Source organism: Aulonocara sp. 'chitande type north' Nkhata Bay, linkage group LG6, assembly GCF_057382095.1.
Source record: "Aulonocara sp. 'chitande type north' Nkhata Bay isolate Kocher_YH1m ecotype deep benthic linkage group LG6, A_spYH_male_GT1.1, whole genome shotgun sequence".
NCBI classification, from domain to species: domain Eukaryota; kingdom Metazoa; phylum Chordata; class Actinopteri; order Cichliformes; family Cichlidae; genus Aulonocara; species Aulonocara sp. 'chitande type north' Nkhata Bay.
In genome coordinates this window covers 4,223,256-4,251,253 of record NC_141349.1, presented here as the reverse complement: position 1 = coordinate 4,251,253, position 27,998 = coordinate 4,223,256, and the positions used below count along the sequence as shown (strand labels likewise).

The 27,998-nt window shown below is 39.9% G+C and overlaps 1 protein-coding gene across 1 annotated transcript; it reads left to right on the top strand.

The window, feature by feature from the left end:
- The first annotated feature begins 26 nt into the window (after window positions 1-26).
- LOC147327046 (protein dachsous) lies at window positions 27-27,566 on the top strand. Its single transcript, XM_086294675.1, has 30 exons — window positions 27-130; window positions 5,476-5,547; window positions 6,349-6,512; window positions 7,000-7,047; window positions 7,152-7,241; window positions 7,411-7,497; window positions 7,822-7,929; window positions 8,013-8,126; window positions 8,672-8,765; window positions 8,856-8,974; window positions 9,206-9,379; window positions 9,504-9,632; window positions 9,835-9,990; window positions 10,265-10,445; window positions 10,933-11,066; window positions 11,221-12,168; window positions 12,351-12,476; window positions 12,982-13,233; window positions 14,625-14,723; window positions 14,899-15,071; window positions 18,253-18,404; window positions 21,192-21,499; window positions 23,571-23,681; window positions 24,413-24,604; window positions 24,829-24,926; window positions 25,008-25,169; window positions 25,460-25,648; window positions 26,393-26,470; window positions 26,554-26,590; window positions 26,709-27,566. Exons 1-30 carry the CDS (start codon window positions 55-57, stop codon window positions 26,787-26,789), a joined length of 4,752 nt encoding a protein of 1,583 aa, XP_086150801.1. The 5' UTR covers window positions 27-54; the 3' UTR covers window positions 26,790-27,566.
- The last annotated feature ends 432 nt before the right edge of the window (window positions 27,567-27,998 follow it).

Here is a 27,998-nt window from a genome sequence, read left to right as displayed (position 1 = left end):
ATGTGTTCAATTCAGTGTCGGTTTTCAGGTTTGGGGAAGAACAACTGTGCCGACATGGACACGTTGAATAAGATTTGTGTGGTCCTCATTCTATCCATTTTTGTTTGTGTCATCACTGGAAGTCCAATAGGTGAGTGCAGCCTGAATAGATGGAAAGAATGTTATTTTGTACCATAAACAGCTGGAAAAATGATGATGATTGTTTTCAGTCTATGCTGAATATCTTATTTTTACTATATACATATATTACATTATACTGATAATGGAATCATTAATCGGTTTTTCCAATAGTTACAAAAATCAAACAGAAATACATGGTATTTGTGTAGTTATAGATGATAAATTCTGACAATGGGATACCTGGATTAATAGTAAACATTTTGAGCTATCATTAAGTCCTGCAGGGTATCAGGCTATGCAGTGAGTAATCCATAGGTGACACCTTTTTCTACCCCATACTAAATGTACCATAAAGCTTTTTATTTCTGCTTAGACTATAGCAATGTCAAATTGTGCTGATAATGCTTGATTTCAAACTCATTTCACATTTCAGTATTTGTGTTTCAAAGTCCAGTTTAGACAAGATTGTGTTGTAGTGTGTGAGAGAAAAGCTACATTGATCATTTTAATGCCGATAAAAAAAAAATCTAGACTATTTTTAACTCTCACTGGTGCCTCAGTTCTTGTTTGTTTGTGGGAACTGAAGTAGCATTTGGATCCAATATAACTAACAACATTAAGCTTAATTTAGCAGTAAGGATCGATTCTAATTAAGTGCTTTTATTTTTCATATGTATATTTTGTTATTAATAGTATTTGTTTTTTGTTGGATTGTTTGTTTGTTTCTTTTATGTTTGTTGTCTAAAACCATGAACGTGATATTAGGACCGGAGTAGGCTACTAACAGATTTTGCAGTTTTGTGTTGGAGTAAATTATTCACAGATTTTTCCCTGTCAGTGTGTCTTGTTTGTGTCATGGAAGTTTGTTTAATAAAACACAAGCACTTGATGAGTGTCTTTGAAATGGGTTTAATTACAAGCTGCAGCTTCCCCCAGGAGGCCCCCTTCCTCTTCAAGGGTGAGACAGGGGTCTCGAACTCCAGGCCTAGAGGGCCTGCAGGTTTTAGATAGCACCCTGGATCAACACACCTGAATCAAATGATTAGTTCATTGCCAGGCCTCTGGAGAACTTCAAGACATGTTGAGGGGGTAATTTAGCCATTTGAATCAGCTGTGTTGGATCAACACACATCTAAAACCTTGAGGCCTGGAGTTCGAAACCCCTGGTCTAATGTCTCTAATGTCTAATGGTGCCTGGGTGTGCTAGTCTACCTCTAACTATTACAATACTACAATACTTAACTGTGTGGAATAAAGTATAAATCAGATATATGATCCTATCCTTCATTTAAAACTAATACCTATATATTATTGTCAGAACATGTGATCAATCCCCTAAGGTAAAATACAGTGGGGCAAAAAAGTATTTAGTCAGCCACCGATTGTGCAAGTTCCCCCACCTAAAATGATGACACAGGTCAGTAATTTGCACCAGAGGTACACTTCAACTGTGAGAGACAGAATGTGAAAAAAAAAAATCCATGAATCCACATGGTAGGATTTGTAAAGAATTTATTGGTAAATCAGGGTGGAAAATAAGTATTTGGTCAATAACAAAAATACAACTCAGTACTTTGTAACATAACCTTTGTTGGCAATAACAGAGGTCAAACGTTTACTATAGGTCTTTACCAGGTTTGCACACACAGTAGCTGGTATTTTGGCCCATTCCTCCATGCAGATCTTCTCGAGAGCAGTGATGTTTTGGGGCTGTCGCCGAGCAACACGGACTTCCAACTCCCGCCACAGATTTTCTATGGGGTTGAGGTCTGGAGACTGGCTAGGCCACTCCAGGACTTTCAAATGCTTCTTACGGAGCCACTCCTTTGTTGCCCGGGCGGTGTGTTTTGGATCATTGTCATGTTGGAAGACCCAGCCTCGTTTCATCTTCAAAGTTCTCACTGATGGAAGGAGGTTTTGGCTCAAAATCTCACGATACATGGCCCCATTCATTCTGTCCTTAACACAGATCAGTCGTCCTGTCCCCTTGGCAGAAAAACAGCCCCATAGCATGATGTTTCCACCCCCATGCTTCACAGTAGGTATGGTGTTCTTGGGATGCAACTCAGTATTCTTCTTCCTCCAAACACGACGAGTTGAGTTTATACCAAAAAGTTCTACTTTGGTTTCATCTGACCACATGACATTCTCCCAATCCTCTGCTGTATCATCCATGTGCTCTCTGGCAAACTTCAGACGGGCCTGGACATGCACTGGCTTCAGCAGCGGAACACGTCTGGCACTGCGGGATTTGATTCCCTGCCGTTGTAGTGTGTTACTGATGGTGACCTTTGTTACTTTGGTCCCAGCTCTCTGCAGGTCATTCACCAGGTCCCCCCGTGTGGTTCTGGGATCTTTGCTCACCGTTCTCATGGTCATTTTGACCCCACGGGATGAGTTCTTGCGTGGAGCCCCAGATCGTGGGAGATTATCAGTGGTCTTGTATGTCTTCCATTTTCTGATGATTGCTCCCACAGTTGATTTTTTCACACCAAGCTGCTTGCCTATTGTAGATTCACTCTTCCCAGTCTGGTGAAGGTCTACAATACTTTTCCTGGTGTCCTTCGAAAGCTCTTTAGTCTTGGCCATGGCGGAGTTTGGAGTCTGACTGTTTGAGGCTGTGGACAGGTGTCTTTTATACAGATGATGAGTTCAAACAGGTGCCATTCATACAGGTAACGAGTGGGGGACAGAAAAGCGTCTTACAGAAGACGTTACAGGTCTGTGAGAGCCAGAGATTTTCCATGTTTGAGGTGACCAAATACTTATTTTCCACCCTAATTTACGAATAAATTCTTTACAAATCCTACCATGTGGATTCATGGATTTTTTTTTCACATTCTGTCTCTCACAGTTGAAGTGTACCTCTGGTGCAAATTACTGACCTCTGTCATCATTTTAAGTGGGGGAACTTGCACAATCGGTGGCTGACTAAATACTTTTTTGCCCCACTGTAAATATTTTTTTTCCAGGTAAGTGAAAGATTAACTTTGAACAAGGAGGATTTCACATAATATCAGTCACTATTCCATCCATTCTGTTCCGCTGTTCCGGATATGTGGCGCGGGGGGGGGGGGGGGTTTGGCTCCTATCCCAGCTGTCTTAGGGTGAGATGCAGTGTACAAACACCCTGGACAGGTCACCAGGGCTAATCACAAACAGATAATTGGCACTCACATTCATCTATCTACTGGCCTATCCCCACTGAAATCAATCAAATCTGACAAAATTTTCCACCTGCTCTATTCCAAATCAACTACTTTTTGGTTAAATAACTTTATCATAGCTAATAAAATCACGCAAAATATTATGTTCATACTATTAAAATTACAGTTACATGCCCTCAAATTATATCAAATTATATAGTTATTTTATAATATTTGTTAAATATTAAATGTGAGATTTATTTATTTACTGAAGGAACTAAAAACCTTTATAATGATGATTAAACCTCATACAGCACGTACAAAGGGTGGGGTTTGTACGTTAAACCTTGGCCCTTTGCTGATATCAGGAGCAATGTGCCCTGTTCTAATAGTCATGATGTCATGGAAATAGAAATTTCCACTTGGTCATCATGAGTGTATGAATTTTAATTGGTAACATAAAGTCACTATACATGGGAATATAATGGAAATATAATGTGAAGAGTCAATTGACAAACTAAATCATTATGGAGTTCTACAGTTGGTGTTTTCACAAACATGTCTCCCACAAGCTAACTTGTGGCACATATCCTAAACAGCCATAGCAAAAGCTTTTGTGATTGAAATGGAGGAATGATTAAACACCTTGTCATACAGCTAGTGATGTGTCAGTCGTGAACGAAACAGCTCTTAGTAGTGATGGGTCGTTCGCGAACGAAATGGCTCTTAGAGCCGGCTCTTTGACGTGAACGACGCGAGCCGGCTCCTTATCGCGAGCAGTCACGTGTTTTTTTTTTTTTTCTTTCTCTCAGCCTCTCTCTCGCACTTTTTTTCCCGCTTCACTCTGCACGCGAGCCTTGTGCTTTACGCTGGGCAGAGGGGGGAGGGGCGGTAGTTACACTCGCAGTAGCACAGAGAGAGAAAGAGAGCAGGGACAACAACGTCACATTAGAAAGGTATAGTAATCATCCACAACTATTTTCGGTTGCAGATGATAAAGGATTCGGAAAGTGCGGATTCATGCGGGCCCATATGACAGAGAATGTGCATCTTCTTTTTGTTTTCATATTATAATTTATATTTAATTGTGTTGTGTTTTGCAGTGTTTTGTGTTGTTTTCACTTTAAATTTGTAAAAGGAAACAGCTGAAAATTTAAATAGTTAAAAGTTGAAATGTGAATAGTTGATTTTTGTATTATATGATTTATTTATTACATTTTATGTGGAGTGAATAAATAAAAGTATATTTACGGTGGCCCCTACAGACAAAGCACTACAAACTCCAAAACACGTACAAAACACAACAGAAGTGCTCCAGGATGGTAAGGGCAGTGTTGAGCTTTTGTTACCTAGTGGCTACACAAGCCAGGAAGTACCAACGACCAGATTTGGTGTGTGGTAGTAACAGGTAAATGAACTTTTTTTTTTTTATTTAAATATATATGAGTGCTTGTGTATAAATACACAAACAATGCGCATATGCTTTCAATTGTGTAATTTAAGTGATCTAGGTAGCTCTGTTTTGAAGTTCAGTTAATGCTAGAAATGTGTTTGGGAGGTTCTTTGTCTCTAGGGGCCACCGCATATATTTATATATAAACATATATAAATTAAAACATGTTTTTTTTACATTAGTAATTCCTTTTGTGCATAATTTTATATTGTTGTTAATAATAAATTAATTAAAGCAACAAAACAACCTGAAGAGCCGGTTGGGAGCCGAAAGAGCCGGTTCTCTAAAAAGAGCCGGAAATTGCATCACTACAACCAAAAGTGTTCATATCAAAAGGAAGACAGAGTAAGTGCAGTAAATCCAAGGAGCCAAACCAAACTGAAAATCAGGAGGGTGTCAGGCAAAGAAAATACAACCATTGTCCATATCTGAAATATTACTGCAGCAGCACCGGTGGTGCCTTTTAAAACAATGCATGGTACCTTGTAAGAGATTAGAAGTTAACACCATCAGAGAGAAGAAAGTGTTAAATAACAATATTGGCAAATCATTTTAGCACAGAAGGAACCACAGATAAAAGAAAAGCCTGGTATCAGAATGTAAACAAAGCAAAACAAAACAAACAAAATGGAAAAGAAATCTCAGTGAAATGGACATGCCCAGTTACATCTGCATATCAGCTGTTAGAAATAGTGTTTTTATGTAATATCGATAATCTGTTCACTCGGTGCTAATTCATCGGTTTTGTTTCTGAAGGTTCTTCAACCATAAATTGTGAAGCGGTGACTCCTTCTAAAAATATAGGTGAAGTCAATGAAGGATATTCAGGTAAAGTGTCTTCTTTCATCTTTACTTTATAATTTTTTAATAACACAATAATCAAACATAGTATATTCCTGTGCCAACAATCATTTAGTCTGGTATGAAATGAATAAATGCGTGATGGTAGTAATACAAGTGTCAAGGATGCACTGTGTGGCAGGCTGGGTGAGGACCCAAAAAAGGAGTGAAATGAGGGAGGCAGTTTTATTCCTGTATCAAAAATATTAAAACATGTACAAGTACAAGTATTATTAACCAAAAACGCAAAAACTAGAAACAAAGAACTAAACCTAAGAAACTGCAAAACTAAGACTGGACCAGAGAACTAGGGAGGTAACGATAGGATGAGAAACAGGAGGGAAACACAGCTGGAACAGATCTAACACGATGAGAGAGGTAGGAAGCAAAACAAAAAACAATAACACAGGACACGAGACTGTCCAAGTAAAACAGGAAACAGGAGACACACTATAAGACACAGACTGAGTGAACATAGGGGACAGAGGAAGTGAGAGACACGACTGGGAAACAGATGAATAAACACGGAGACAGAACTTAAATTCACAAGAGACATGGCAGACTCCCTCAGGGGAGGCAAGGAAACAGAACCAGGAAGTATACTGAAGAATATAACATTAACCGGAAAGCACACACACTGCGTCACACACCCAGGATTGTGACAGGAAGACTATGGCATGAAAGAAATAAGAAATACAATGTTTTTTTTTCTCCTGGTCTGGAAAACTATCCATACTTACACATTTAGTGTTTATCTTGTATTCTTCATAATTCTCCATGATGCTGCAGGGGATGTGGAGAGGATAGATGGTATCGTGCCAGGAACCAGTGTGAAGTTAGTGGACTATGTCTTTCTTCCCCACCTTGAGTTTCTGGAGCTGAGCTTCACACCTGGGGACAGCTTTGCAGTTGTTCGCACCAAGAAACCTCTAGATGCAGATGCTCCGATGTCTGTAAGTTTGGGCAAACCTATTTCCCAGAAATTCCATATGTATTATAAATACAGCTTATTTTAAACATCAAAAGAAAAGGAAACATTTTCAGTAACTGCCAAATTAAAGATCTGCAAGCATACTCCTATTGATTGCAATACAGTATCTTCCCATTGCAGCTGAAGACCAATATACTAAACCCTTTAAAAACTTAATGGGAGCCTTTTGTAATAAAATGCCAAAAACATATGTAAAAAAAAAAATATGTAAATCAGTGCACTAAATAACCACAGCAGCATATAGTCTTACACATCAAAACATCCAAGTGAAATTCTGCTGCACACACAATGGGCAACACTTAAGAAATTCTACAATTATGCAACATTTTATTATAATCAGCTGCAGTTTTTATTAGATTTCATTATCTTTTTTTTTTTTTATGCTGTTCGGTTTAGTTTAAACATAAATGACTCATTTGAAGGTAATCCACTGTGTTCCTGTCTTACAGAGTCCTACCACCCTGTATTATTCTGTCATGTGTGATGGTATAATTAAGGTGGGTGATATTCTGTGGTTGCAAAGTTTCAATATTTATGCATTACAAATATACATTACAAATGAAATATGTCAAATTATTTTATTTCATTTTTTATTTTACAGTACAATAACACTCGGACACTGAAAATCATAGATCTCAATGACAACGCTCCGATATTTGAAAAGAAACTGTACTCCAAAGATGTCTCTGAGGTTAGCCACTAAAATCTGTTAAAAAATGGAATGTAGACCAGTTGCATGATACATTTCTATAAATGTGAGAATCACACCTGTACTTAAGAGGAAAATTAAGAAGGATAGGATGGAACTACAAAACGTGTTTTTCTCTGGCTGTATATGATTTAACTTTTTCTTCTTTCAGACACTTAATCTGAATGCTGAGGTTATTCGAGTGACAGCTGTGGATGCAGACGCCACCTCACAAAACAACAGAGTGACATATTCCATTGTAAACACATTTAAAATTTCTTGAAAAGCTAGTGAGAGTATGTGTTTCTTAAGTAACGTGCAGTTCTATTTACTTGTCACTTCAGTGTTAGCTGAGAATAAAGCTCTTCACTAATTTTTGTGTTTCTTTTTTTGTGCATTTTTCTATGTAAAAAAGAAACATTTTTAATGCAAATGTTAGTGAAAATTATATAAATAATTAAGCTTTCACATAAGGTAATTCATACTGGTCGTCGGTAACGTGTCTGTATTTAATCTGTCATTATAAAAAGTAACAATAACAACATGGTGATGATGTTTTGGGCTTTTGTTGCTTTTTCATAAGACACCAGCCACAGAAGACTTTGAAGTTACTGACTCAGGGGCGTTTATGTTGAAAAGACGTTTGAACTACAACGCAGTCCAAAACTACCACTTTACTGTAACGGCCAAGGTGAGTTAAAATTATTTCGAGCAACTGAACTACTTCAATCAAGAACATCTATATGATTATAGTCTTACTATCCTTCGCTGCAGGATAACGGAGGATTGAATGACACAGCCTCGGTGGTGATTAATGTAGAGGACTTTGATAACTTGAATCCCTATTTCAGCCACAGTCTGTACCAGGCCTTTATTTCAGAGAACCAAGTAAGTCTCAAAATTTTAATTCTGTACACGTAGTGTTTTAATCACAGTCTTTAAATATTAATTCTGGAAATTTTGTTTTTTCCAATATGTTTTATGTTCCTTCTGAATTTCATGTCTACAAGACATGGGGGTTTTTTTTTACAAACAGATTTGATTTGATTTTATAGCCATGTTTACATGATGAATACAGTGCAGTAGTAAATGCAAATAAAACTATACAAAGACAAAAAAAACAAACATGAACAAGATTCAGAAATGCTGATGCTTTCTGAGAGGATAAACTCAGCCAAAACCAGCCAGAAGTCCAGAATTTTCTTCTTCTTTTTTTCTTCTTTTTCCTTAAATTTTCAAAACATCTAGACTAACATCACAAATCAGATTTCATTTACATATCTTCACTTTTTAAATTAAACATGTCAAAATCTGTTAGTTATTTGGGGCCCATCCTAGCTGTTATAGAGTAAAACGCAAGCAACGCTCTGGAAACGTCACTGCGGCAGCTTTGAAATACAGAATGTAACTCTCGTGTGTGTTGTGTACTTCAGCTTGGATTATTCCATACCATTCAACCAGAGACAATAAAGGCACAAGATGGAGATATTGGGATCAACATGACTTTAACTTATACCATCAGTGCTGGTAAATGCTTAAAAAAATGTGTTCAGTTTTTTGTTTTACTAATACGACATTAAACCTGTGAAAACCTCTAAATTATTTATGTTTGTTTAGTTTCTCCAGACAAATATCAAAGAAACTTCAACATTGACCCCTCCAGTGGAGTTTTGTCTGTGATTGCTGCCTTCGATAGAGAGGAAATGAACAGCAGCATGATCTCTATCAGCATCAAGGTACTGACATTTTAATCTATGCATTCATTAAGAGTAAAAAGGTCTGTTGTGTCAAAATGGTTCAGTCTTAGCTGAAGGCTCATCAAAATTTAACACACTTTTTTTTAAACACACAATTTTCACTTGTGTTACATATAGAATTTGCACAAAAGTTAAGAACGTGGCCCATATGAACAAATACTGCTATTCGTTATCTAAATCTAAATATCGCTCTGCTTTAATACTCTTCAGGCAGCCCAAACAGACGACAGTATGAAGACAACTGAGACAGTAGTGTCTGTCACTGTAGAGGATGTTAATGATAATGCTCCAGGGTTTGATGAACCCAGCTACTCTGTGACACTTGTGGAAAACTCGCCTGTTGATGCTGTTCTGTTCAAAGCTCCTGTCACTGATCTCGACCAGGTAGTCTACAGTTACAATACACATATGATTTCGAGATATATTCTGTCAGTTGATGCTGTTAATAATATATAAAAACTGCATGTATATTTTCATTCACTCTCTTCATTTTCATATTCACTCCTAGGGAGGGTTTGTGGGAACCATGAGGATCATCCCAGAGTCTGCTCCTTTCTCTATCAGCTCTGATGGGACAGTCAGAGTGAAAAACTCTACAGCTCTCGACCGAGAGACCACTGAAACAATCACATTTCAGGTCATTTAGATTTAAGATAAAACAACTGTCAGTATATACTGGGTCTTAATTCATGTTTAAAAAAAACTTGAAAACTCATTTTGAGCCATTCAGTTTTAAACAGATTAAAATAATTGAAACGTGGGAGAAAAACTGTGTTTTTCAAAGAGTAAAGTTTGTCCCAACTTTCATCTCAACTTTGTTCTTCGTACTAATTTTAAAGGTAGAAGCAAGAGAGCAACATGAACCCAACAATGTTGCAACAGCACAAGTTACTGTGACTCTTCTGGATGAAAACGACAACATTCCTAAATTCACCAGCGACGTGTATGAGGGAAAAGTGTTTGCAAATCAAACAGAGGGATTGTTGCTGGTCCAGGTTAGTGAGTTCTTCTCAATAAGACATATAACTGCATGTGTATTTTTTTAATCACTTCAATTTACTCTTTTGCTTGCATTGCATTCAATCATACCAACTCAGAAAAATATTTTTTACAACTAAAAAAGATAATCACTTTCTCATGGCATTACTAAATCATATTTTATGCATATCATCCAAAGATATTGTTTTTTGTTTTTGCTGTTATCATCTTGTGTTTTGTTTTTTAATTTCCGTGACATTTAAACTGTGATTTGTATTATGTGACTCCAAGGTTAGGGCAGAAGATCCAGATGCTGATGCAAATGGGCAGATTAAATACTCGATTGACTTTGGGAACAGTAAAGGATACTTCACAATCGATGAAAACACCGGAGAAATTACACTAGCTAAAACCATTCCCCTGCAGGAAAACCAGATTTTGGAGTTCCCTCTCTATGTAACAGCAAAAGATGGTAGATTTTTTTATTATTATTCTTATTATTGTTGTTGTTAATATTGTTGAGGTTGTTGTGGTTGCAGACATGGCTTGCCAGAATAGGTTATTCAATTTCAGAATCACTTATTCTGACATTCACTAAATCATAACTTACACACTGTGATTATTTGGCATGTATGCAGCACAACTGCAGCATATGTGCACAACTTCACCGCCTGCTTTCTTAGTTGCTATGCCTAAGTGTAATGTCATAGCAATCAATCCACTTTAGCATCATAACATTGTTACCTTGCATGTGCCAAGGTTTTTAATCTCATATGACTAATTCATATTTTTCACAGAACTTCATTGCTTTCAACAAGGCATTTTACAGTCAGTTCTGTCACCTGAGTAACTTTAAGATGGAAGTAACTACTGTTACATAATCTTAAAGTAGACCAGCTGACCTCTTAATGCCTGCCATCATTAAAGTAGCATAATATTCTTCTTCATCTGTCCTCTAGGTGGCGTCATACCTCGCTCCTCCTCAGCACAAGTGAATATTTTTGCTCCTGGTGATTCAAAACCTCAGTTTTTACAAAAACTTTACCATTTTACCATAGAGGAGGAGCAGGAGCCAGGAGTTGCAGTTCTTAAGGTATGTTTCCCAGTGAATTTGTGTGCAAACCAGTGTTTTTATCATCCAAATGTTCCTGTGTCAAATGCCAAGTTACATTTAGCTACTCACTGTTGTTGCTATAGTTAACTTTAAATGTCATAGTAGGATTTTGTCAATTCTGTATTTCTTTCAGGTTCACTTCCTTGCAGTACCTCCAGCTATTCCAGAGTTTTTAGTTACAACAGAAGGTGACAAATTCGAAATCTCCAACAGTGGTGAATTCACCACCAAGGTTAAGCTTGACCATGACGAAGGCCCTCAAAACTACTCAGTAGAAATTACCATCACTGACGGAACAACCAGTGACAGCGCCGTGGTTGAGGTCCAAGTCACTGACATCAATGACAACAGTCCAGTTTTTGCCTCCAGCTCAGTCACCAAATCTGTTCTGGAGGATGCAGAGGTAGGATTCAATGTTACTGCAGTTCCAGCTACAGACAAAGACAGTGGCTTCAACAAGGAGATCAGATATTCACTGAGAGGAGGAGAAGGGAGCTTTTCTATTGATCCTGTGTCTGGGATGGTCAGTTTGGCCGGCGCACTTGACAGGGAGACCAAGGCAGAATACAGCCTGCTGGTGGTGGCTGAAGATCAGGGTCGTCCAGCCAGGTCAGCCACAGCCACTCTGACGGTACAAGTATCTGACATCAACGATAACGCACCAAAGTTCTCAGTGGCTGAGTATCAGGTTGAAATCTTAGAAACAGAGTCAGTGGGTGCAAGCTTGCTCACCTTATCAGCTCTAGATCCTGATGAAAGTGTAAATGGAATAGTTACGTACAGCATTTTCCAGCAAAGCCCTTCATCAGACCCTGCTGTTTTTGATTTGGAGTCATCCACTGGGATCCTGCGACTGGCCCAGCCTCTGGACTACAGTGAGGCAAATATGTATACCCTAAAGGTTCAGGCCACTGATGGGGGAACACCCTCTTTAAATGGGAATGGCTCAGTGGTGGTGAAGATAAAGGACGTGAATAATAACCCACCTGAGTTCAGTAAGGAAATCAATCACATACTCATCTATGAGAACCTGCCCGGTGGTGCATCCATCCTGGTGCTGGAAGTTACTGACAAGGATGAGGTGAGTTACATGACCGGGTCCAGCTATGATAAGTTTTGGTTCTTATTTGGTCTACTGTGCAAAAAGACCAAAGTGTTTTTCCACAGTTGTACTGATATATCAGTATATGCACCTGATTTGTTCTTAATAATTACCTTTGGTTATGAAGACGTCTTATTTAACATAACTACCTTCCTTTTTAGGGTGGCTTCTCCAATGGCTACTTCCTTTACAACAATGACACTTTTGAGATCAATAAGCAGGGAGTCGTCTCACTGAGAAGAGATGTAGCCTTGGACAGAGAGACAAAAGACAGCTATTTGTTACAGGTAAATATACAACATATGTATGGATACTGAAAATTGTGATATTATATTCTCTTGCACTATTGTTTAAAACGTAATTAATACATGCCATTCTTAGATTGCCATGTATTAACGTATACACACATCAAATATTTTCTGTTTTTAAAACTTAAATACTTATAACCCAATGGTGAGCCACTGAACCATTTTTGAAATTATTACATTGGGAATAGAAGAACGAGAGGCACAGAATCAGTTCAGCAATAGTTTTCTCATTTTTTCATTATTCAGTCCTCTTTCCATTTTCTTTTTATGTGTAAAAATATAACTTTACTGTAGTTAATTTGTGCAATGTTAAAAAGCAAAAATAACAATAATAATAAGTTAAAGGGAACAAATACTATGTGCCCAGGCTAAATTTTATGTTTTTTGGTTAAAAAAAAGTAACTTGGTGTCTAAGAGCTAAAGTTAGTAGAATCCTGTGGGGGAGGTTTCAGTAACTTTCTGTGTTTTCTGTGTCTCTATTCAGGTTGTCGCAGTGGATCAGGTGACTGATGGTCTGAGTTCCACGGCTCAGCTGAATATCACAATCCTTGATTACAATGACAATTCTCCACAATTCCCAAGCATTCCTGACCCACTGATGATCATTGAAGGCGATTACTCAGTGGAAAGCCCAGGAGAAATTTTTACCATCACACCCACAGACGCAGACCTTGGGCTAAATGGAGAGGTCACCCTCTCCCTTATCTCCCCCCACCCAGTCTTTAGATTCAGAGAGGTGAGGCAAAAGGGAAAAAACAGCTGGGAACATTTTCCAACATGCCAGAATTCCGCTTTTTGTCTATTATAGCGACTGCTTTACCTGACATGATGTTATATATCGCCACACACATATTAATTCTGTTCATTTGTATTAGCGCAATCTGAAGTCTGAACCTTTGGCACAAAATGAGCCTTATTTAGTATGCAGTATAAGAGGACATAAACTTCTAAAAAAAGAAAGAAAAACAAATAAAGGAACGCTTAAAACACATCAGATATCCATGGATACACCTCCACAGACAGGTATGCCGTTGGCTAGCATGGCGTTATCCATGCTTCTCCATACCCTTTCTTGTTAGGCTCAGGGTGAATTTGCTTTCAGCAGGGTACAAGTGGTGGACCTGCCAATTCTATGGCAAATTCTGATCAGGCTCCACAGACAGTGCCAGACAGTGAGTACAGGGCCCATTAGATAATGTTGGGCCCTCAGTCCACCCTAATGAAGTCTGTTTCTGATTGTTTGCTCAGAGACATTCATAGCACTGGCCTGAAGGAGGTAATTTTGTAGGACTGACAGTGCTCATCCTGTTCCTCTTTGCACAAAGGAGCAGATACTAGTCCAGCTGATGGATTAAGACCTTCTATGGCCCTTTCCACTTATGTAGAGTAACTGCCTGTGACCTGGAATCTCCACCATATTACTGAGACTTTATGAGACACAGCAAACCTTCTGTCAATGACACATGTTGATGTGCCATCCTGGAGGAGTGGTAATACCTGTGCAACCTCCGTAGAGTCCAAGAATCACCTCACACTGCCATGCTACTGATACAAGCTGAATGTAAACCCAGTGAAAAAACAGTCAGAAAATATGTTGAGGGACAAAAGGTCAGTGTCCCCCACCTGTAAAACCATTCATTCATGTTTTGGGGGCTTCTCTCCTTGTTGCTCCTCTAAAGCACCTGATGATAATTCTGTTAACACCAAAGCAGCTGAAAATGATTAACAATCCCCTTTGCTACTTAACTGACCAGATCAATATCCTACTCTGATTGAAAAAGTTTTCCTTTATTTTATTTTTATTTGGTTTTATTTTAGTGTATATGACAGAAAATAAGGAAAGTCATACTCACAATAGAAATGTATAATAGGGCCTTAATTAATTAATCAATTACAGTAGTTGTGGGCTCTACAATGCACTGTATTGGGAAGCAGCAACAAAAGTTACAGTATAGACATTGTTCGCAGTGCTGCATATTTTAGGATTGGATGGAAAAATCTGTCCTAAAGAGGGGCAAAATGATTGTTTCACTATTATGTGAGTGCTCTTGGGCTGGTTGTAGTTATGTTGTAGGTATAGTATAAATATGTTGGATGTGTGTTGCAGTTTCATGTGTTGTGTTACAGGATGGGACATTGCTGGCTATTGGTCCTTTGGATCGGGAGAGCAGGGAAACATATGACCTGACTGTGACGGCTTTAGACAAAGGCAACCCTCCAAGAGAGGTAACTACAGAAAATGCTTACAGACCCTGAAACAGCCAACATTCCAAAAAAGTTCTTGTATTTTACAAAATTAGGTCTACTTTTGGTCCAGTTGAGTATTTTCACATCAGAAAGGCACTCTTAAGTTGTACTTGACAATTACTATTGTAATTGAACTTTGGACTTTGAACACCAGAACTTCACCTCGATCAGAGTGAGCCTAGCTGACCTGAACGACAACAACCCCGTTTTCAGTTCCAGCGACTACATCAGCACCATCCTGCTGAAAGACGCAGAGGAAGGAAAGCTTTTGCTCACGCTGTCTGCTACTGACAGAGACACCGGGAACAATTCTCTCGTCACCTACAGGTCAGTTCAGATGGACAGGACGCTTTTGGAATGTGACTGCAAAGTCATTTCACCTTCTTTATGTAACAAATTGAAAGTTGGAAGGCTTTGGGAAATTTCAGGGACTCTGCAATTATGTTTTTTTGTAACACGATAATACATTACAAACTATAAATACTACGAGTGTTATTCTTTTTTGGGCTGTTTTTAAACGAACTCCTATCTTTATGATTCTGACTTTTCTGTTTGATTCTGGTTTCCTTATATCATTCTACTTCTCAACAAAAACGACTCTACAATATTAGAGAAAAAACACTCAAACAATCAGGCAATCCCTGATAAGCAAGCACCTGGTTATGGTGTAAAGAACACATTCAAGGAGGTGCAACCATCTGCTACATAGGAAGACAAGGACAAAAAATCATACTATGGGAGAGAGGAGTTAAAAGTTAATGACATGAGGTAGAATGGTAAATGGCCTGTATTTATATAGCGCTTTACTAGTCCCTAAGGACCCCAAAGCGCTTTACATATCCAGTCATCCACCCATTCACACACACAATCACACACTGGTGATGGCAGCTACATTGTAGCCACAGCCACCCTGGGGCGCACTGACAGAGGCGAGGCTGCCGAACACTGGCACCACCGGGCCCTCTGACCACCAGTAGGCAACGGGTGAAGTGTCTTGCCCAAGGACACAACGACCGAGACTGTCCAAGCCGGGGCTCGAACCGGCAACCTTCCGATTACAAGGCAAACGCCCAACTCTTGAGCCACGATCGCCCATGTAAATGCATCGTGAGTGAAAAGAGGAGAGGAGGAATGCTCAGTGCATCATAGAAAAGTCTCCCAACATTCTAGCAACTCTGCAATGGCAGAGTTCAGGGTTACCTGATCCAGCTCTAAGTATAGGTTTAATTGTCTGTGTAGTAAAGACCTGGTACCACCAAAGTGAATGCTGTTGCGTTTTATTGAACAGGGTTTTGACGCAATTTCTCGCAGTTTCTGCTTTCCAACATTCACATTGCAGTCACTGCACGCCAGGGCATGTTTCAAAATGGTGCTCTATGTGAGTGGAAAGACCGGGCAGGTGAGAAACACATCTCCAAAACGTTGTTGCAATGCAGCAACATCTGCTCTCTGAGCCTGTGTGAGATGGTTGTCACAATGGAGTGAGGATGGAAGCTAAATTTGGCACTTCTGGCCCCAACTTCTTTCTTTCCTTAAATCGGTTCGCCAGAGATGGATTCAGCCTGTCTTTATGCTTTCAGGAGGCTCAGGTGATATGATTTGTGTGGCTTGCTTGATTTGGTCACAAATCTGACGCAGGGCTAAGAGCAATTTATCTCCCAGTGAAAACTGTCTGAGTTGTAAATGTTGTAAAGTCACTGCTGACATTCCTGGGCCTGGAACAAATTCTCCCGTGACAACCTGCGCAACACTGGCGCACATCCCCTCAGATGTCCAGCTACTAAAATTGGGCAATGATTTACTCCAGATTTTTATCATAACTCTGGAGTAAATGGAAAATAGCCTGGAAAATAAATTCCCGCCTGCTTTTAGGCACCAACAACTAGGCGTGCTCTTCCTGTGTATGAGTCTCATGACTAGGGATGGGTACCGGTGTCCGGTGCCATGATGGCACCGGTTCTGACATAAACGGTAGTAACCAGACCGAAAAGCAGCGCACATTTCGGTGCTTTATTTCGGTGCTTTTTTTTTCCTGAGCTGTGATACACTTCTAGCCAATCATTTTACGTTTCCGAGGATAGTAGGCGGGGCCAGGTACGTACGTTCTGTTAGAGCAGAGCTACAGATTAGAAATGCCCAAGGCGAAGCGGTCAAAAGTCTGGCTGTACTTCACAGCAAAATATGCAAACTCAGCAGCAACAAGTGCTTTAAGCTGATACTGTGATACTGTCAAAGGAGGTAACGCCTCAAATCCGATGAAACACCTGGCGACGCATAGCGGTTTTTTTTTAAAAGCCGAGAAATGCGCCGTATTTGATGGCAGCAGCAGCCGTTCTTCTCTGTTGTTCGCGTGTAATTTACGTTGAGTAGGCTAACCACGTTATTACATTAATGCATGTAAGGTGAACTAGCACACAGCGTCGTAGTTACATGCGGCTGTCTTCTTGTTTGATGGCAGGTACTCCCTTCACCCTGGCCAAAAAGGCTAAAATGACCAAAGAAAAAGAGGGAAACAGCTAAACATGAGAGGTTTTTGGACAAAGTTTGTATTTTTTCCATTGTTTAAGCACTGCTTCCAGCTAAGAGTGATACCATATATGCCCCATAGCTGCAGAAAAGGCTAACATTGTTATCTTTTTACATAAAACCAGCTGAATATGAGAGGTTTTTGGACCAATTTTGTGTTCTCCATTCTTTAAGCACCGGTTTGAGCACCGTTTGAGCACCGGCACCGTTTCAAAAGTACCGATTTGGCACCGGTATCGGATAAAACCTAAACGATACCCATCCCTACTCATGACTCACTCAATATAAACTGTCACTCATTACAAAATACAGAAATTTCAGTGCTACATCAACTTTGATCACTTGCTGAAAGGCTGAGCTCAGACTGTCATCACTGCTCTTGTGGGAAATCTTTTGTGGAGCAAATCACCGGAGCCAGTGGGCTCTCACGTGAAGGCCCCACCATTTCTTCTTCCCCAGAGTTGGTGTCTGATGACTTCGAGGTAACAACTGAGCACAGCACAGGCATACATACTTCTGTATGTTTCTCCTGGGCTGGGTGAGGGTGTCAGAAGGCTGGTGGTGCACATCATCTGCGCAGCTTCCACGAGTGGACATTCTTGGCAAATGTTTCCTGGCCACCCACACGTCCAGCACTCCTGCCCTAACTGTCATGCTGCTCCCGGTGGGCAGGGCACAGCATCCATAGCCACAGCAAAACATATGTGTGCAACCAAAGTCCACAGTTGAATTAAGTAGATCCAGCATGTTCTTGTTTTCAGCTGAGGGAAGCATGTATTTTTTTTCTATAGTATTGTATAGGCGGAAGAGTCATTGTGTACGTGAATATTTTTTTGTTTGTTTGTTTGTATTTAATTTTTTTATCTATTAAAATGCATGGATTAAACATATTCCAAGATAGTTTAGTGTTGTTGTATGTTGTTGTAGCAGGAGTATTTATTAAGGTTCCTTAAATGTATTTTTTTCATTTTTGCTGTTTTAGTTTCTCTGGAGAAGGTTCTCCATACTTGGACCTAAACACCCAGGCTGGGAATGTGACTTTGACCTCTAAATTTGCTGATTTAACAGAAGATACCGCACTGGTGCTGACAGCTGTGGCCACAGACCACGGCCACCCCCCTTTGAGCACCACGGGTCAGTCTAACGGCTCTTGGCATCATTGGTTATTTGAGCTTTATTTTTTGATTTAACTGTAAACCATAACATCATAGTATGCATGCATTTTAACCTTCCCAAGTTTAGAAATAAATGCATTCCTGCTTTGTATTGGGAACAGATTGATAGGAAAGGAAAGAAGTAAAACTGAAATGTTACAGCCCTGCATGGGGAAAATGTGAGGCATAAACAATCTAGAGTTGTGTTTTTGCGGAAAATTCATCTTCAAAAACAGACTGTGAAAAAAAGGAAGTTGACATGAAGAGATAACAGTCTAACGTTACAATTTACAATTGACATTTAAAGTGACCTTGAAGTGGTTTAAAGTGACCAATGTAGCAGCTTTAAAGTTTACAGTATGAGTGAAATAAAGTGACCAACATGAGCAGGATTCCTGAGTGTAGATAAGATAAGATAAGATAAGATAAGATAAGATAACTCTTTATTGTCATTGCACAGTCATACATAGTACAGTAGTACAATGAAATTGGAAAAACTGTCCTACGTCGGCACTACATATAACACAACACGACACGATATGACACATCACAACGTAACAAACAACACAACACAGTATATTAACTTAGTATAAAAAAGAAGAATAAGTGTATTTGTATTGCACACTGTTATTATTGCACATTAATTATTATTGCACCTTGTTATAAATATAAATATTATTGTTATTGTTTCAAACATTGTTACCTCCCCCTAAAAAGTCCAGGGAGGTATCCAGTCAGGTCAGCTATTTACATTGATCAGGGCTAATGCCCTGTTGTAAAAGCTGTCCTTGAGTCTATTTGTTCGGGACCTCAGCAGCCTGAACCTCCTGCCAGACGGCAGCAGCTTAAACACCCGGTGTCCTGGGTGTGTGCAGTCCCGTAGGATGCTGCGTGCCCTCTTGAGACAGCGAGTGCTGTACAGGTCCTTCAGGGAGGGAAGAGGATGTCCAATGATTTTTTGGGCCATGTTGATGACCCTCTGGAGTGCCTTTCTGTGTGCTGTGGTGCAGCTGGAGAACCACACACCGATGCAATATGTCAGCACACTTTCAATGGAGCAGCGGTAGAAGACGGTCAGCAGCTCCTTCTTCAGGTCCATTTTTCTGAGGATTCTCAGAAAGTGGAGACGCTGTTGGGCCTTCTTTAAGACCGCAGAGGTGTTAGAGCTCCATTGGAGGTCTGTGTCTATGTGCACACCCAGAAACTTGAAACTGGAGACCGTTTCCACGCACTCCCCGTTGATGCTGACAGGCTGCAGCTCGGACTTCCTCCTTCTGAAGTCAACTACCAGTTCTTTTGTTTTGGTGGTATTGAGGTCCAGGTTGTTGTCTGCACACCAATCTGACAGCCTCTGAACTTCAGCTCTGTATGCAGTCTCATCTCCCCCTGAGATGAGCCCCACCACAGTGGTATCATCTGCAAACTTGATGACTGTGTTGTCTGGGTGGGAACTAACACAGTCATGTGTGTACAGAGTGTACAGTAGGGGACTCAGTACACAGCCTTGTGGAGAGCCGGTGTTGAGGCTGAGGGCTGAGGAAAGATGAGGCCCCACTCTAACTCTCTGTACACGGTCTGAGAGGAAGTCTCTGATCCAGCGGCAGGTGGTGGACGGAAGTCCAATTTCCAGCAGTTTAACTATTAGTCTGTCCGGGAGTATCGTATTGAAAGCAGAGCTAAAGTCAACAAAGAGCAGCCTGGCGTAACGGCCCTGCACTTCCAGGTGAGAGATGGTGGTGTGGAGCGTTGTAGCAATGGCATCTTCAGTTGATCTGTTAGCTCTGTATGCAAACTGGAGCGGGTCGAGTGTGGGTGGCAGGCAGGACATGATGTGACGTCGGACCAGTTTCTCAAAGCACTTCATTATAACAGTGTAGGATTGTCTATAGAGCAACATCTGTATTTACAAAGGCAGTGGTATCAAAGGCTGTTGAGGTTGTTGGGCTTGACAGAAAAGTGTAACTCTGTGTTATCTGCATAGTAATGGTAGGAGATTCCATTAAAACCATTAAGTAGGTGACCCAGTAGTCTGTCAAGGGTGGATTGGACCACCCTTGACTGCTGCCTAACACACATAGCACCTGACCCCTATGGTGCCTCGTGCTATTGGTGGAATTACAGAAGGGCAGGCCCATGACTCCTCTAAGGCTGCACCCAGCCAGGCTCCATGAGCAAAGGGGGCAAACAGACGCTCTTCCTTGAGCTCCCTTCTCAGCTAATTGTGCCTCCACTCTGGGGGTGGGGACACAATAAGCTTATCCCTGGCAGGGTAAACTGGTTCCTTGGTTAATATCTTCTCATAGGTGTCATCTGCAGTATGTAGAAATGTGTAAAAATGTTTATGAATAACTCAAACACTGGACACATTTGAAAAACGTATGTTTAGACATAATGCTATATTTTATTAGTCTTCAGTTCCAGTCACTGCTTGATCAGGATTAGGAATAAATTAATAAATAATGATTTATTGGAAGTTAACATGATTTGACTTTAAAAGCATATTTTCACAATGTTAACCAATTCAGTTCAGTTCAGTTTTATTTCTATAGCATGGAAAATTATTCGACTCAGCTACGAATTACACAAAAAAATCGACAGAAATTTCAGTATGTACTAAGAAATCCTAAATTTTGTATGGACCGTTAAGTTTCTAAAAATTAACAAATTAATTGTTCATGTGAAGATCCTGTTCGATGCATTTAAAAAATTAGCTTCACCTGTGTGGGAGTTTAACCCATGAGCATTCTGTGCTATAATTTCCCTGCAGCTCGTGTTGTGGTGAATCTACACATTTCCAGTCTGACTGAGACTGTGGCCTTCCTGAGCTCCTCCTATAACTTCAGCCTGCCTGAGAACCAGGAAGCAGGGGTTTTGGTAGGCAAGGTCACTGCCTCCTCAGGAAGCAACCTTTACAATGTCACGTATTCGCTGAATACACACAAAGACCTGTTCTCCATAAACCTCAGTGGAGCTATCTTCACCAAAGCACAGCTCGACAAAGAACAGCAGGAATGGTACTTCTTGGAAGTGGAGGTTGTGGACACACGGAATCCACCTACATCAGCAATGACGACGGTATTGACTTTAACAAAAATGAGCTATTTCAATTCAATTCAATTTTATTTATATAGCGCCAAATCACAACATAAGTTGCCTCAAGGCGCTTCATAAAATTCACTGATTGCAGAGGAACAGAGGAAGGGAACAGAATTAGATAGAAGGTATGTCAAGATGGCACAGCAAATGTGATCTGGTGTGTCTACAACAGACTAGCATAAAGTTTTCATGAAGTGTTACTAGAGCTCCTTGGCAATCCAAGCATGACCAAATACGTGTCCTTGTATTTTAAATTTTAATTAATTAATTGTAAAGTAATCCTTTGAGTTTACTTGTAGTGTTATTAACATGAGATTAGTCTCAAAGTCAGGAAATTTATTATTACAGTAGCAGAGTGAACACAGCAGGGATAAATACATACAGCATAACCTAACTACAATAATACTATACCAAAACAATACTGTAGTACTGTATTGCAGAGTTTTGTTTTTTGTTTGGTTCTGTATATCTGTGCATATGTATATACACAGATATGATACAAAATACAGTTGATGGGAGAGAGAGAGAGAAGTCTAGCAAAAACTAAATGCTTCATAGTGCAGTGGACAGTGTTGCACATTGAGATATGTACAGACCATGTGTGTATCCTCATGTTCATTTCTGTTAGACATAGTAGACTCTGGAAAAAAAAGGCATCCAAAATCTCTCCTGGGTACGGCAACCTGTCACTGAAGGAGCTTCTTAGTGCTGCATGAGGTGGGAGGTGTTCTCTAACAAGGATGGTAGCTTAGCTACTGTTCTCCTGTTGCTCACTGTTTCCATTGAATCAAGAGGTTATCCCAGCATAGAGCTGGCCTTCTTGATCAAACTGTTTAGTTTCTTTCTGTCCCCAGCAGAGCTACTGCTGCCCCAGCAGACTACACCATAAGAGATGGCTGATGCCACCATAGAGTCATAGGAGCTATACCTGCACTCCAAAACACCCAAGTCTCAGTAGGAGATACCAGCTGTTTCTGTAGATGGCATTTGTGTTAGTCGTTAATAACCATGTACTTATGAGTCCATGATCTCAATATCCGTTCCATGGATGGTTTCTTCTGAAAGTGGAGGATGTTTGGCGCCTGCAAAAGTCCTTGTTATACCCATGGGGGACATGGCCAACAACTGAGTCATCAGAGACTCAAAAGCAGTTAGCCGAGTTGTAGAAGTATCCGGTGCATATAGTGAAAAGAAACGGATCCAGGACTTCTGCTTGTTGGTCATCTATACTGCCGGGGAGCCCATCACCAACACAATTCTCGATCTATATGTACTGAGGCCTGTTGGTAAGGTAGTCCAGAATTCATGTGGTGAGGTGATGGTCCACATCTTTGTACTCCTGCCATGATTGTGGGTATGATAGTGTTCAAAGCAATAGGAAAAGATATACTCAGTTATGCTGATATACTCAGCTATGTACTGGAGGTCAGGGGCAGCACACAGGCAATGTAGTGGATAAGTGTGAAAGGAGTTAAGGTGGGATGGGCAGTCACTAGAATGCCAAGATGATGATGGTTGTGGCAGTAGTTGCTGCACTGGGAGCAGACCCGGCAGATGATGAATCTGCCTTATCTGAGTTTACTCACCGTAATCCAAACAAGCAACAGAAAATTCTGTTTCTTAAAGCCCGAGATTGAAGGTGTTTTCCCCTCCCCCTCTCCTCAGCGATCTCTTTACAACCTTCATTTCTTCCTTGATTCCTCACTTGAGCGTGGACTTGATTCTCCTTTTCTGCTTAAGGGCAGCCTTGATATTATGAGTGATCCACAGTTTATTGTTAGAGAAACAAAGTACAGTCCCGGTGGGTATGGCATTATGTACACAGATATTAAAGTAGTCCATAATGCAATTGTAAGGTCAAATACCTACAGTCATTCAAATCATGCTTTACTTATCGCCTTGTTTTTAAGCTCTAGGCAAGGTTACCTAAGCATTAAGATAGCCAAAGACTCTCATTGCCGTCTAATCATTTTACAAACTAGAGGAATGTGACATTGAAATGCTTTAAGCATTGCACAGAAATTCTCTTCAATGTTTCCTTCTGTCTCAGGTTAGAGTTCAGGTGAAGGATGTGAACGAGTCACCACAGTTTCCCCCAGAGGTTTATAGTGCCTCTGTATTCAGCATCGCCCCCTATAAAACTCCCGTCATCCAAGTGAAGGTAAACACACCCAACTTTTTCAGTTTCCATCTGTCTGGAAATAATATAATGGTTCTGCGAATGTTTGCCTCCTTTGATTTTATGTTTACATAAAAGGCATCTGCTATCATGCAATGTACTTTGAACTGAAATCCACTCAGTAATCTGTTCATGGTTAATGTGTCTGTGAGCAGCAATGAAACACACCACATCACCAGGAATCAGAGAAAAGCATTCACAGCAACACTTCCTACATCTTCCAGTATGTCAAGTGTCCTGGCTGAGTAATCACCAATGAAAACACTAAATCAGTCAGTGTGACGTGTGCACTGCCAGTAAACGTAGCGACAGGAAACATCTAGTGAAGTTAAAAAGATACGTCAAAGATGAAGATTTATGCTTAAAAATGTAAAACTAAAAGCTGTTTCTCCTAAGTGGAACGAGTATTAAGCTTTTATTGTGTATTAAATGAAAATACAGCAATATTATTGGCTAACTGTGCTTAGAATATAAAAAGAACAATTTGCAAAAGAATGACAGTTATTACAAATTTAAATAAATTACATTGTTAAAACTGAAGCATAAATGATTAAGCAGCATTATACTGCTGTCACTCACTGATGTGCAGCTAGTTTGGATAACTTAGTTTTAGACTTTTGGTTTAATCCAGTAGCTCACAAATTAGTATCAACTACAATCGACTACATTAGTTCATAAAGGTTTTAAGTGCTTTTTTTGCTCTCTACCTCCAGGCTTCAGATCCTGATGTTGGAGATGTGGGGCAGCTGGTCTACAGTTTGACAGCAGAAAGTCCTTATTTTGACATTAACCCATCCTCAGGTCTGGTCTATGTGATCTCAGCAACAGAACTGGCTGGACAGACAGCTAAAATGGAGGTGAAGGCCACTGATCCCCACGATCTTCATGCTACCGCTGTAGTGGAGGTGAGTGTTTAAGACCCCCCCGCTTTCCTGTCCACTCTGCTCCAACGAATAAAGGCAAAAGTCTTTATTAATAATAATTACACAAAAAAGAACTGATAGCTGATTTTCATATGCATAAATACAAAGTATTTCCTTTTAATTCATCTTCTTGTTTATTTTGTTCAATAAAACAGGTTAATAAGAAGTTAAATTCCAAGTTAAATTAATCTCTCTTCTGCCCCCAGGTGATGGTTCAGGCAAGTGCAAGCAGCTCCAACGTTGTGACCATCTCACTTAATCAGCCTGCTAACATTGTGGAGAAGAAAGTTGAAGATTTATCGACGTAAGACAGGTTTAGCTGGTGTTAAAGATTGCTTTCTATAATCCACTTCTGTTACTTCTAATAGATTTTTGTGTCTCCCAGGTCTTTGGGCAAAGTTCTGGGCTGGACTGTGAACATCGTTCAGGTGTTCAGCGCTAACGATGGATCCACTGGCACCCGAAACCTGAGAGTTTCTGTGAGGACTTTGGTCCGTTTCTTTGCTGTAGATGGAGGGGAGGTTGTTTCCTCTGAAGCAGTCATAAAGTAAGAGACTGACTTCTAATGTGTTCTACATCAGGCCCATCTGTTAGACACTCAGTATTGTTTTGCTTTGGTTTTTAGCAAACTTGCCTGAAATTCATTAGTCTGAGTAATGTTGATTTTGAGTAATTTTCCAGAGGCACCTACCATTTTGACCAGTTTGAAATCTAAACCTGGTCTCATAAAAATTAACTTCTATATTTAGATATAATCAGGGAAAGATCACCTTGGTGAACTGTGTAAAAAGGTCATGTGACAGATTTCTTTTGACCTCTTGCTGTCTGATCCACCAGGAAACTGCAGAGCCAATCAAATGCTGTGAATGCAGAGCTGTCTCAGTTGTTTGGGGAGGAGCTTCATTTTGATGTTGAGATGGTGGACCCTCAAGGGTCCACCTCCAATCAGGCGCTGGTCATTGCTCTGGGCGTCCTGTTTGGGCTGAGCACCCTGGGATTGATTCTTGCTGTTGCGTTTCTCATCAGGTGAGATTGCAGTGTTTCAACTGTTGCTACACATTTTCTTCAAATTGGTTAAATTGTTTTCTCGGCTCAAAAGCAGACAATAATTGTCCAAGTGGACAAAAAAGAAAATACTGCCGCTTCAAATTTGTAATTTAACTCATTATTTCTATACTGTTGTTTTGAAAAATGGTAAAGTTTACCAAAACAATTTGTATATCATTCAATTCAAATCAGTTTTATTCATATATTGCCAAGTCACAACAACAATCGCCCTAATGTGCTTTATATTGTAAGGTAATAACCCTACAACGTTAGAAAGAAACCCCAACATTCACACGACCTCCTATGAGCAAGCACTTGTCAACAGTGCGAAAGAAAAACGCCCTTTTAACATGCAAGCAATACCAGGCCAGACCTCAACTGGTTTGGAGTGGAGAAAAGACACACAGTGATTTAAAAAAAAAAAGTATGAATATATAGAATAAATTAACCTTATGTTGAGGTTTTTTTAATTCTCTGCCTGGCATCAGCTGAACTATTTCAGTACTTTGTAGAGTTTGATAACTGTTTTGCGACAGCTGTTCAAACTGCAAATAGTACAAATAATTTTGAGTCTATATTGCGTCACCTTAAAGATCATATTGAAGATCCCCCCTACCCAGGGGGAAATTGCACCCAAAAGCATAGCTTCTGGGATCCCTGGAATGTATTAAGCCCTCTACTGCAACTTCACAGTGGGATTGATTTATGTGTTTATCCTGACAGGTTCCATAGGAAGGGGAAACATCAGAAGAGTTCAGACAAAGAACAGCTTACCAAGAACGAACAGTCTGAGAGTTCCATGTAAGATGTCTAAGAAATTAATTTTATATCACAGTTGTGTATGTCAAGCATTTTTTAAATGTTGACTTCCTGTTATATTTCAGAAATAGTTCTCGAAAACCTTCACACACCTCTGAACAGGTACATTTTACCCAAATGTAATCCAAAAACCACAGTTTGCTTCAGCTGCTGCTGATCGGTGATTTGTGTTACAGAAAAGCTCACATGAGTTTATTGATTGATGTGTTTATCCTGACAGGTTCCAGGGAAAGGGGACACATCAGATTCCAGACCTTCAAGTCCGTCGTCTGAGTCTATGACCAGCAGCCACCATTTCTGAGCTGAAAGTGTTTCTACATGACATAAGAATCAACACCATAAACCAGGGGTGTCAAACTCAAATACACAGTGGGCCAAAATTCAAAACTGGAACAAAGTCAATATTTATTGAAAAAAAAAATCTTCCTCCAGATATAAGAATGAATCTTTTCTTATGGACTCAAATAAGTTTTGCTGGAAAACTGAATATGGAACAAGCAAAGCTTAATACTAAACAATATATATATTAGCTGTATAATACCAGTAGGCCAGCTCTGATAGTCATTTGGTATGGCTTCGCGGGCCAAATGTAATTAGGCTGCGGGCCAGAGTTTGACACCTATGCCATAAACACAATAACTGAACATGTATTTAATTTTTCCACTTGTCTTGATATTTTATTTTTTAATGAATGAACATGAATGAAAATGAGAGTGAATAAAAGTTGAGAGGCACTCGGTGTATGCACAAGATGTACAGAAATAAACTACAAGAATGATTATTATTTTCTGAAAGTTATTCATAACACAAATGCAAAACTTTGGCTATGAAAAGTTTAGCCTTTCTGAACGAGAATATTCTAGATATGCAAAGGTTTTAGTGCTCCCTTTTAAACACTCACACCAGACAGAGCACATACAAATAGATAAAGAGACACTGACATACAGAAAAGCCTATGAAGAGACTCAGGGAGGGCCGACTCTGTCTGTTCTAATTCTTGAATAGGAAAATGAATCAAATTATAGTAGAATTTGTTTTAAATAACACTATGCATTATGTAAACAGAGTTCAGAAGTAAAGCAGCAATGAAAATATGCACAGGCTCATGGAGAATTTTGTTTTATCCAAGTAAGGCACACACTGATTAAAGCAGAGTATAAGAATATATACAGTAAAAATAATCAAAGTTACTGTAACTGTTGAACACCACGATATCAGATCATCCCTCTGTTCCTGTGCTACTGCGAGTGTAACTACCGCCCCCCTCTGCACAGCGCAAGGCACAAGGCTCGCGTGCTGAGTGAAGCAGAAAAAAAGTGCGAGAGAGAGAAAGAGAGAGAGGGTGAGAGAAGGAAAAAAAAACCCACGGCTTGCAATAAGGAGCCGGCTCGCGTCGTTCACGTCAAAGACCGGCTCTAAGAGCCGTTTCGTTCGTGACCGACACATCACTATACTGTCAGCATCAGGACCAGCAGAGTCAACCTGATGATCTTCATTATGACTGAACTCA